Consider the following 12,649-nt stretch of genomic DNA (forward strand, 5'->3'; position numbering starts at 1 on the left):
TGGAGCAAACGTTCACACTATTAACCCATCGCAATCCATATCTAACAGAAAATGCCGAACATAAAGGGGAGGCGCTGTTCACACTGGTATTTAAAGGAAAAGTCCCGTTTTATAGCTCACTGTAGAGACATTTTTTAATTGCCTCTGCGAGCAGACCGGCAGCATACCGTCCCACTCGTTCAGGGCTCGGTCGCTTTGCTAATGTGTTGGCAACACACCTTTTTTCTTTTTCTTTTTTTAAGGGTTCTAAGGTGGTGTATTCCTGTTTGCTAAAAATACCAGCCCTGTTTATTCATCTGCACACTGTGGGCATATTTACACCACTCACCCACTGACAATGACAAAACCGAAGGTGTGGCTCTCCCCCTGCACCTGAGAAAGCTAACCTGAGCACAGGTTTGCCTTGCCTTTCCCCCGGCACCAACCCTGTCGAAAGACGCCACAAACGCTCCCCCAGGCCTTTCCCCCCCCGCCCCCGCCACCCCTCACCCCGGTTGCTTGTTTTGGTGGCGTTTGTAATAACACTGCTCCGGGGCAGCTCTAGGAAAATGTCTGTGAGGAGATCCCAAATACACACGCGTCCTTGTTAGTTTCATCGAGCAGGGGCTGGGTGAAGCGTGCCCTTTTGATTGTGTAAATCAATCGTCCTGAGTAGCATTTCACTGCAATAAGCTCACTCCCCGGCATGAATATAATATCTATGTGTCTATATACGCTCCAGGAGTTTCGGTATTAGCGGAATGACACCACATGCACGCTTTTTCTCTGTGGCCCCATGACATCCAGCCTTTAAAACACACATACAGGGGGCTTTGTCCTTTCTGAAGGTCAGATTTAGGCATTTTATGTACAGAAATGTTCTACTTACCATCCAATTATCCCTATTTGAAGGCGTGCTTTTCAATCGCTACGTTTATGGGGGGTGGGTTGGAGGGGATTTAGTTTCTGTCAAAAGTCAATCAACACATAATGAACAATTAAAAGCAATTTTAAATGGATCGCTGGGGTGACTGTTTTATTTTACTTAATTTTTAATACGGTTGAAAAGTTTGGGATTTAAATCTCATTTAAACAACAAGGAGTCCGGTGGCACCTTAAAGACTAACAGATTTATTTGAGCATAAGCTTTCGTGGGTAAATATCTTAGTCTTTAAGGTGCCACCGGACTCCTTGTTGTTTTTGTGGACACAGACTAACAGGACTACCCCTGATAAATCTCATTTGGTGTCTGTTGAAATGTCATGGTGGAGAAAAGTATCTTTTTAAAGCAGTATTTTTAAACATAGATTCCGGCTGAGATCTCTACAGAAAATGATAGACTGACAGTGTGAGTGTGGATGTGTCTTGTGTCACATGCGTCTGGGTTGCCATTCAAAACTAAGCAAGCCTCAACGATCTAGTATGAGGGATTGATGTGCATTTGGTCTTTAGTAGCCAGAGCAAATTCTTCGTGCAGTTCCAAGTGGAGGAAAGATCTCGAGCGAAAACAGGAGGGAAATGCATTCACTAAGGGTCTGATCGAACTCCCATTGAAATGACGGGGAGATTTGCCATTTACTTCAGTGACTGGATCCTGTTCTAAGCCACCGGAGTTTAGGTGAGTAAGGACTCCTGGATTGCTTCTCGGTACCAAAGATATCGATGAAGGCCCTTCCCAAAGGCACTCGCCGCCAGTGTGTCTATGGCTGCCCCTATCCGTCCCTATTGCTGAAAGATGGATCCAACCAGGAGGCCAGATCCTGCATGCTCTGTGACCTCCAAATGCCCACTGACTGCCATGGGAGTTTCGCCCGAGTTCGGCCAGCAGGACTAGATCCTAAATTTGTAATTGAGAAGGATCAGACTTAAGACAGGCGGCGGGGGGGGGGGGAGGGGAGAGCGGGACCTCATTTTGGTAAAATAGGCAAAATCAGATAAATAGCAGCACTATGGAGTTACTCCACCAGCCACGGTGCATGGGAAAAGATGATAAGAAATACTGTCAGGCACGCACTAGTGCTAATTCGGTACAACCTGTTTCCTACCGGAAATATATTAAAACAGGTATTGAGAACTGGACAACACAAAAGAGCCATGTGTAGCGAGACAAGACCACCGCACACAGCCTGGCTTAACTGTAGCTCAAGTGCTCAACAGAGCAGACCCATGGAAGCCTTTACAGTGTGATATTAGTATAATATATGCACAGACGCTGACCTTTCAGGGGAAACCATCCATTTAAACGCGGGGGTCCCGTCAATAACCTGCGGATGGCATGCAAAGAAAATCACTGGTCATTCTAACGTCTTCTGCAGATATAATATACAACAGCTCGGGCCGGATCTAAGGCACCCGCCAAACTCCCCTGGCCTTGAAACGGGAGCAAGATCCGGCCCGCACGTTGCTACAGCACGGTGCAGTTAAAAAGAAACAGATTTATTGCATTAGCCGGCCGGGCTTTCGCTTGTCACCCCTGGACATGCACCCACTCGGCGTTTCCGTTGTTCTTAGGTGCGTGTGCTGGCCGCTTTTCTACCCCAGCTCTCTATCTGTTCCCAGTAATATCCCTGGGATCAGCTCTGCCCTTGAACTGGTGCGTTGCACCGATGCAGGTTTGCCTAACCGGGACTCTCCGACTGCACAGCTCCACTGGGAGCAATGGGATTTATCCGCTCTTTGGTTCTAACAGCCCCCTACATTCACAGTTATTCCGCTTGGACGCCCCCTGCGCTTTCCCCCAGGCGCCCCACGGACTGATCTGACTCGAGCAAGAGCCACTTGTCCTGTTTTCTTTCCCGTGTGCAAGCCTGCTCATCTCAGCCCCACCACCGAGCCGCACAACGGCCGGGGAAACTTCCCAAGCGAGCGGCGGTTGTATCCGCTGCCGGTGCCGGCCTGCTCGGAAGGAAGCCCCCTTCCTTTAATTATTTAATTATTTTGTACCTGAAATTAATCTTTTGCCAGGCAGTGGTCAACAGGCTGTTGTATATGATCATGTTTTCCTATTCCTCTCGGTTCCCCCTGCCCTCTACCGACTCACTGTGGCTGTGACCTTTGTTATTTCAGCCCACACTCAGCAGTTAAATGGAAACAAGTTGAGCACGTTCACTTCTGATAAACATTATCCTTAAACCACTGGAGACCCAAGCAGAGTAAACGAGCTTTTCCGACAGGACCACATCAGGAACACACATTGAGAAAGGAAAAGAAACCGAATATCCAAGGGATCAGAGGCGGGGTCAGAGGGGGGGGAGGATTAGACAGGTTGGAAGACACTGAGAGAAAAAGGCACAATGCGAATAAAATAGTCCACACACAGACCTAGATTGGGAGAGACACAGGCAGAGCTGGGGAGAAGACTCTAATGAAGTCAATGGGAGTTTTGGGGTGCTCAAGGAATGCAGGATTGGGCCCTAAATCGCAAAGCTAACTGCTAGGACAACTCAGTCTGACACTCTTCATTGTCTTTATCATTAGAATAAGAAAAGACACCAAGAACTAATGGGTAACAACACAGAAAACGATCACACGTGCGAGGAAACCTGAAGATTAGTTGTGCACTTACATTGTGCCATACATTGTGTAAGGCCCTAGTTAGGTCATTACTTACACAGACATTTAGCAACGATCTAGCTTATTTAAAATACATTCAGTTGGCTAAAATGAAAACTGTGTTTGGAGAAAAAGCCAGTCTTGTAATGGATTAGTCTATATATTAGGTTTCAGAGTAACAGCCGTGTTAGTCTGTATTCGCAAAAAGAAAAGGAGTACTTGTGGCACCTTAGAGACTAACCAATTTATTTGAACATGAGCTTTCGTGAGCTACAGCTCCGATGAAGTGAGCTGTAGCTCACGAAAGCTCATGCTCAAATAAATTGGTTAGTCTCTAAGGTGCCACAAGTACTCCTTTTCTTTCTATATATTAGATTTCGGAAGGGAGTAGGTAATTAATTCAGATCGGAAGTTTTCTGTACATGCACTCCAGTGTATTGTTAAATTACATAATTAGCTTTGATTAATGCTGTATAAGTGTTCCACACGTCATTGCCTTCTCTTTTAAAAAAATACACAGAGCACATCAACATACAGTGGCAAAAGGACTTCTGATTCACACTAAAGCCTCTAGAAAGATCAATTTTAACAGCATGCAACGGCTATGGTAAATGTGTGAGAATTGTAGTGTGAGGTATTGGTGAACTTTCACAAACTGAGGAAATCCCACAATTTACAACTAAGATATTTTGAACGTGCAAATCACATTGCTGGCACAGAAACCAGTGCAAAATACGTATCAGAGATCAAACGTATCAATATTCCCAATCTTTTCAAAAAGTCCACAAAATGACCATGATCGCCTCCCCTCCATCAAGAAATAGTTTCAACGTGCAATTGATTCCTGTCTTGTTCCCGGTATTATCCTACTCATTCCTGATCGTGCAGATTCACTAGGGTTTAAAATAATACTGCAAAGGAAGACCGAATATCCATGGAAATTCTATTCTGTCTTCTAACAACCTGCCGCCTTAAAAATCCTCCTCGTTTAATATTCCATTTGAAAATGATATTTGGAAACAGTTCCAACACACTGCCTTCTGGGCCGATCCGATTTCTTTTATTTTCCGAGTTTATGTTTCAGTCTAATTAATGGATTCTATTTCTTCTCCATTATATAGCATTTACACATCCTATTCCTGCTAGATTCTACTTCTAAACGTAAATTTGAAAGGACAATATCAGAAAATCCTGGCTGGAATGGGAGAGTGCATAACCTATGCGTGTAGTATGACATATGTGCGGAGTGTGTGTAAGTATGTACACAAACGTATCTAGTGAATCATACAGGCAACGATGCCAAACAAAACACATTCGCGCGCACACACACACACACACCCCGCATGAAACCCAAGTACTCCAGCGCCTACCAACTTTTTCTGACGATTTTCTTCTATTAATACCAGTATTAGTGTTTTTGCTAAAGTCAAAATCAGGCATTTACATCTTACAATTAAACAGAATGGAACACTTAAAATAGGAATGAAAAATATAAATTGTCTTTTTTTTTTAATCACGCAGCACGAGTCTAAGGAGGTCACACACAATGATCCCCCCCATCTAAACACAGACTGTGGCATCCACGTTTTATGTATACAACTCACAGATTCATGTGGCTTCCGTACATGCTTTCAGTTCATGACAAAAATAAACTTACCTTTAACAATCACAACTCTCTGGGACGTATGCTAAATAATATATTCACTTGTTAAAAGGCTTTTATTTTAAAATTACAGCAGAATCATGTAAAGACACACAAATCTCCATTACCTGCAAAATAAATGATAAAGAGCTCTGCATTTTTCAAGACGTCGCTGTTATTCCTCCACGAAACTGCTGACTCCAGTTATTGGATGTCAACATCGACATACTTCTCTGTCTGGTCATTTATTGTGCAAATAGCAATAGCCAGAGAAAACTTGCATGAAATAAAAGGCAGGCGTATCTACAAACTTTGAATAGATTGCTTTCGCTAAAGAGATATGACCAAAATATTGGCACCGTTGACAATAGCCTAGGAAAGGTATTACCAACCCCGCAAGTATGTAACCTTGAACTAACAGATCGCATACACACGTAGAGACAGGACCAACTGATTTTTCTACAAAATAATGCCTTACTACAGTGCTACCATTAAACTATTCCTCAGATTTCCTATATTAATTTCACTCTCTGTGCGACTTACCACTACGTAGGTATTTAATATTCGTCTCTATTCTATTAGGAATCCAGGTGCTGAGCATGCCTGCAAAAGAAAGCGGAAGAGCCTTCCAGGACTATGCTGTCTATCATCATCGAGCACCAATTGGGAGCCCTCTTTTCCTTGCCTCCGCCCCGTGGAGGGGGTGTGCCTCTGGTGACTGATAGACTGAGATGCCCGGCCCAGCCCAGCCCAGCCCAGCCCACGTTGCTGTGAGATTGAAATGCAGAACTCAAGTCTCTTTCATCGGGAAACAGACTTCCTTTTAGCCTTTTTCCTTACGTTCTTGCTATCTCCTAGAGAGGAAATCAGAGGGACCTGTGGACTTTTCCAGCCGGGATTGCAGGAGGCCGGGAGACTGAATCTGTTGTTAAATTCCCTTTTGGAAGATTAGTCTCATTGGTGTCCTGCTCAGAGCAATGGGTAAGTGGCTGGAAGCTGCAGGCGGGTTCAAGGGCTGTCAAAAGGGAGAGCACCAGTGTGAGATCATGTGCAGCCGCAATTTGCTTATTGACTTTGTTCGTGTTCCTACAAGTTGTAGGAACACGTTAAGGGTCAGCAGCACAGAATGGAGCAAGCTAATGACTGGTTGGTTTATTATTAATGTTATTATGAGAGTACTGGACGATTGCAGCCTAACGGATGATTTGAGCCTGTGTGGCACATTGTATATTGTTGCTGACATCGATAGCGCAGCGGTGTTAAAAAGTAACACGTTTGCTTCGCAACGCGGGGCTAGTCGTGCTGCTAACAAAGAAGCATGAACAGGAACAAACAGAACTAGAATTGATCTTTTTCTTTAATTACTACTTTCAGGTTCCCTTACCTTTCACGTTTTTTGCAGAATTGTCCACCAATTTCGCTGGCTTTCCCCTCTCTTTTTGGGGGGGAGATAAAGAAACTTGTCTGCTTGGGTGATCTCATTTTTCACCTCTGGAATGTGCATTCTGGACTATTTTTAATGGCACAAATCAATGTGCATTGAAGATGTTGCCACGGATTTTTTTTAAATGTCAGCCACATTAGATTAAAACCATTGTAAGTGAAGTGACCGTGGCGCGTTCCCTCTAGCCGGTGACATCTGCCTTTTGAGGATTAATAGTCGGGTGTGTTCAAACGGCCCCCCGTCAACCGTTTGCCGTGTCAAATGTGTTTGTATGTGTGTGTGTTTGCTTGCAGAACCTGCCTTTGGGGAAGTGAACCAGCTCGGAGGGGTGTTTGTGAATGGGAGACCCTTGCCCAATGCCATCCGGCTCCGGATTGTGGAATTGGCCCAACTGGGCATCAGACCCTGTGACATCAGCCGACAACTGCGGGTTTCCCATGGCTGTGTGAGCAAAATCCTGGCGCGCTACAATGAGACTGGCTCCATCCTACCAGGGGCGATCGGAGGCAGCAAGCCCCGGGTCACCACCCCTACGGTGGTGAAACATATCCGGACCTACAAACAAAGAGATCCGGGCATCTTTGCCTGGGAGATTCGAGACCGACTGCTGGCAGATGGTGTGTGTGACAAGTACAATGTGCCTTCGGTCAGCTCCATCAGTCGGATCCTCCGGAACAAAATTGGAAATCTCTCTCAGCAGAGTCACTACGAATCCTACAAACAGCATCAGCCCCCTCCACAGCCTGCTCTGCCTTACAACCACATATACTCCTATCCCAGCCCCATCACCGCTGCAGGAGCCAAAGTGCCAACCCCGCCGGGAGTGCCAGCAATCCCCAGCACCATGGCTATGCCTAGGACCTGGCCCTCTTCCCATTCGGTCACGGATATTCTGGGGATCAGGTCCATAACAGACCAAGGTAAGAAAAGAACCGAAGACGACACTTCTTAGTCACATAGGAATACTATGTTGATAGCAAAAGAGAGCCCCTTAACGCCTAATTTCTGGGCATTTTTCTTCGAATATTTCGACTTTTCTATTTCAAAGCAGGAAGTCTCCAATTCTTGCAACGTTTAGTGATACTTTCATTTATTTATCTCCACAGTTTGTAAACTATATTTTCTCCAGCACACACTAAAGATCAGAAACACATTTAATGGGCTTATGATTTTTGGACGTATAATACATAATGCAATGACAAAGGTTGACTTCAGCAATGATAATTTAGCTGAAGAACAGACAGCGTGGGCTAAAAACATTGGCACGTCCACATTAACTCTCTTTCTCTGTATCATGTATCATCACATCTCTGTCTTCCTTATCAGTCATTAATGATATAATGATCTCGCATGCCTTCTGTGTATTACATATATTTGTTACCAAATCAGGCATTCATAAGTGAAAGCATCTTGAAATTACAGAGAAATTCAGTTTCTCTAGTTTTCGCAATCAGGCCAAATTTGCTCAGACAGGAAGTTCAAATGTCACCTAATTGCTTTCATTCTTATGTTTTACTTTGTTTTCCTCCGAAGTGGTGGTCCAGGAAAACGAAACCACTGATACTTAACTTGTATTTGTCCCTTTCCAAGTGACTGCTTTTCTTCTACGCTCCTTCTTTTATTTTCGCTAGAAACATTAGCTTCTCGCTGAACAAGTCTGTGATTTGCATCAAAAAAGAACATTTCCAAGTTTAGTTTTTGTCAAGTAACAAACATTAAATGGGATGAAAAGAGTGTATTTCAAAAATAACTCTGGGCTGTGGCTGTCTCTGTGTCCTGCTCTTGGAAATGGAGTTTGGCTTTCTATTTTCATGGCATGTTTTCAACTACACCCGTTGACTTCACAAGATATCAATATAACAAACGCTCCAAATGCATTGGTGTCAGAAGGTTTTTACAAGCAAAGGCAGCCCCCGCATGTTGGACACAGTTTCAGAATATAACCCCCCGAAACAAAAAAACAAACCAAACGTATATGCGTGTGGAGCTGGATTTAGAAAATATACATGCTAGAGTATGTTCATTACACGGTGGGTGGAATGTCTGAAATGAACATTACAGGCAAAATTAAATTAGAAATTGAGAAGGTTTTCATGTTTTCCTCCTTTATTAACATCAGATTGGCAACAGGGTCTCTTAAGGTACCATTGAGTGTTTAGATTTCTTTCCTCCTCTGTCAGACTTTGGGATTTACAAGATTTACTACAATATACATTCTCCTCTCCCCCAAGCCACGGTTTGGACTGCTGAACAGCAGAAACTGCATACGAGGGTTGTTTGCTCTTGATTTGTAGGATAAATTGACCTTGCTGACATTTAAAGGAAGCCCCTATTCATGGGAAAGTGTGAGATCAGCAGAAAAGGGGGCTCGCGGAGAGAGCTCAGTTTCTTCAGACAACTTCAGGCTTGTGCCACGGACTGCATTTTCCCTTGCAAGTTGGTTAGAGAGGTAGCTTCTGAACAGAAACAGTTTAACACGAGAGCTCGATCCAGCTCCAACTCAAGTCAACCAGAGGGTTTGCTTTTGATTTCAGCGGGAGTAGGCTTGGGATCGCAGCAAGGCACACTTCACCGCTCGGGGAGGAGGTGGTTTCGGAGAAACCATTCTCCCCCCAGTACTCCGGGTCACGCCGAACAATTTTCGTTGCATGTAAATGTTACAGCCCCGCGAATCCCTAACAGAGTCATACGCGTTTCAAATCAATGCTTTTTAAAAGTTTTTTTTACTGGGGGAGGGGTCATAATTCCGCAGTGCCAGAAGTGCGAACAACACGGCTCTCTTTTCCCTTTGGGGAAAAAAAAGTTACATTGTTCCCTTAAATCTACCTTGGAAATAATTATGTCAAGCACCCAGTTATTCTTACGCAATTTTCTTACGCATTTCTCCACGAAATGACTCGGTGTCAGGGAAAGGTGATGATGAATGGTTCGAAACAACCCTGGGGCTAGTGCTAATCGGCTGATACTATATGGGTTTCTTTGTATTTCGATTAAATACGGAAATGAAACTTTGAAGGTTTCGCCCCTCTAACTTATGATCGATCTTGTCTCCTATTGTCTTTCTTTCCCTTTGTCTCTCTTGTTTGTCAGTCTTCAAGCCCCACCTCCAAAGAGAAACCCAACAGATTTTCTATAGAGAGTGGGGTGGCAGGGTGGGGGTGTATACACATAGAGGTGTGCACGCACACACACACTTATATATACCAATTTACACGTACAGCGATTACATGTATGTAAAAAGATATGTGATTTACACACATGCTATATACTTTACACATCAAGTATGTGTAAAATAAAATTTTATAAGGACTTACTCCTTTTTCCAAACAAGCACCAGAAATCTCCTTCAAATTACCGAAAGCTGTAACTCGGTTTCGGGCCATTTGGGGAAGACGAGTACCGTCTATTTAGTACAGAAGTGGAAATGCTATTAAAATATCTTTGAGGTTTAACTTCATAAAGCAGGAGACGCGCATACATACCTGCATCTCAGTTTTCTCCCCAGGTTTTTTTTTTATTCTGGGAGAAGAAGGAAATCCAGCTGTTGTAAATGTTATAAATAGGTGTCCGCTGGTGTCAGTCAGGCCGGATCAGTTCTTTTTCTTGATTGCGTGGATAGAAATAGGGAGGATTTGTCACTCAGCTGAGACGGTCTTGCCAGGAGCTGGAGCAGGGGCGCTGGAGCCCTTTTTATAGTGGGGGTGGTGAGAGCCATTGAACCAAACTGTAAACTCTGGCTATGATGGAAACCACTTCAAGTAACGGGGCGCTGCAGCCCCCCCCCCCACCTCCACGAGTTCCAGCACCTATGAGCCGGAGTTCTGGCCTCCGTTTTACTGGGGTTCTGGGTCACAGGTACAGTTTCAGAGCGATTTCTGGTGTGTGTGTGTGAGTGGTGAGCGGAAGGCAGAGCCTGTAATCACACATAGCAATTCCTGCCACAAGCCCACTGCCTTGGCACTTCCCAGCTCGTTTTCGGAATCTCTAACGAGCCGCGCCCGTGTCTCCCAACAGTGAGTGACAGCTCGCCCTATCACAGCCCCAAAGTGGAAGAATGGAGCAGCCTGAGCAGAAATAGCTTCCCCCCTTCGGCCCAGCATGCTGTGAATGGACTGGAGAAGAGCTCCCTGGAGCAGGAGGCCAAGTACAGCCAGGTAAAGGAGACAGCGCTTGCTAACCTCAGGCGGGAGGGGTGCACGGTGGGGGGAGCTTTCCTCCTTTCTGTCTGCAAGAAGGTTGCCCGGCTGGATTTCTAATGGCTGGCTGCAGACGGGCCCAAACTCTCCACAGGCTTCTGGGCTCAGCCTGGCTACGGTCTCAAGTCCCAGATCTCAGCACTGTGCTGCTCTCTCCTTATTCACTGCTGCGTTCTGTACTGGGCCGGTTCCCAGGACCGTCCGGGCTGCTGCCGAGTCTGGGTGTCGGTGCGATCCCTCCTCTGTACCCTGCCATGTTAGGTGCTGGCTTGTTTAAATGTGCATGAAAAGTCCGGTGAAGAACAATTATAACGCTCTGTAAAGGAACAAGGACCCCGTTGTCCCCCACAACCAAACCATAACCCAGCTGCCAGACCCTGGACTGGAGTCGTACCGCTTCCCAATCCGCCTCGTCACCACGTGCGGGAGTCCCAGTGGATCATGGCCCAGGGGGTGTCGAGCTGTATGTGGCTCAGGCTAGGCTCTGATCGCTGCAATGATAAATAATAATAATTAACAAGGTAACTTTGCCCAGGCGTCTGCACTCTTCAGATTTAATCTCAACCCCAAGGCCCGCTCCAATGGAGGGGGGAAGGAGGGATAAACTGCACGGGCGATGCGGATTCTGCCTTCCTCACAGGGAGCCCTGGGGAAGGGCCGGTTCACGCTGCTGGCTGAACGTCACGGGGCCACTCCTCGGTGCCCGGCTGAAATACCCAGCTCGCCTAGGGCCCGATCCTGGTCCCATTGAAGCCCCCGGGAACAGGATCGGGCCCGGGAGCGCGGAAATCCCGGGCGCCTTTCTGAGCCCCGGGGGTGGTGTTAAGAAGGCGGCCTCCAGCTGCTTCCCTCTCCTGCCCCCCAGGCCTGGGCAGCGGTGGGACAGCCGCGGGGCCCCTGCAGCGCGTAACAACCAGACACATCTTAACTCCCCTCCTCCTGCCCTTGGCGCAAAGGTCCCCGAGCTCTTCTGCGCCCCGCGCCCGCTTTGCCAGCCAGCCAACAGGCCGAGCTCGCTCCAAGCAGGGCCCGGGGGTTCTCCAGCCCCGCTCCGTATTCACGGCAAACACCCGGGCCCCGTGTTATCCGCTTCCGAGCCGCACGCTCCCTTTGCCCCGCACCGGGCTCTGCCCTCTCCCCTGCAGCCCCCACCGCGCGGGAGCCTGCTGGCACCCAGGGCACGCCAGCAGGGACCTGGCCTTGCAAGGAATCAAAAAGAACTAGTGGTCCCAAAGCTTGCTGGGAACGTGGGAACGCCACCCACAGGCAGGCAGTCCCCTGGGAAGCTGGCAATAGCCAGATCGGCTTGTGGGCATTTGTATAGCGACCAGCGGCTTCACCCCCTATTGTGAAGTGGGTTGGGGGAGATGCTTTCTCAGCAGCAACTCAGTTACCTGAACTTCCGGACTGTCACTGCACAGCGAGCAGCTGTGAGAGAGGCCAGGTTCCTACTGTCCATCTATCAATACACCTCACAGCTGGATGTTCACTAAGCGGATTTACCTAGAGAACAGAGCTAGATTTCTGACCCCAGGTATTTTAAGGGTAGCTTGGTTAGAATTCAGACTCACTGCCTTAAAAAGAATCATTCCCAATATGCATTTAAACATATTGAAAATCCACACCATATTCAGCAGGCGATCGAATAGCTTGGAAACAGGGTATACAAATTGCTTCTTTGTATGGTTAAGCGTTTTTACTCTAAATATTCTATTTAATTCCTATGATTTTTCTTACTGAACAATATTAGAAACAGTTGTCTAACTTTTACATTTGCTGATAAGGGATCAAATTGTGCCCCCAGGGATAAGATTTAAATATGACTGACCCCGTAGC

General features: G+C 46.4%; 1 protein-coding gene across 1 annotated transcript in view; it reads left to right on the forward strand.

The window, feature by feature from the left end:
• The first annotated feature begins 1,356 nt into the window (after positions 1-1,356).
• PAX9 (paired box 9) overlaps positions 1,357-12,649 on the forward strand; it is a 30,239-nt gene continuing 18,946 nt past the window's right edge. The window contains exons 1-4 of the mRNA XM_037900658.2: positions 1,357-1,597; positions 5,756-6,154; positions 6,911-7,537; positions 10,632-10,771. Coding sequence (XP_037756586.1) covers positions 6,151-6,154; positions 6,911-7,537; positions 10,632-10,771 — 771 coding nt within the window. The 5' untranslated portion in view covers positions 1,357-1,597; positions 5,756-6,150. The remainder of the gene's footprint in view (positions 1,598-5,755; positions 6,155-6,910; positions 7,538-10,631; positions 10,772-12,649) is intronic.

The sequence above is a fragment of the Chelonia mydas genome, chromosome 6, assembly GCF_015237465.2.
Source record: "Chelonia mydas isolate rCheMyd1 chromosome 6, rCheMyd1.pri.v2, whole genome shotgun sequence".
Lineage (NCBI taxonomy): Eukaryota > Metazoa > Chordata > Testudines > Cheloniidae > Chelonia > Chelonia mydas.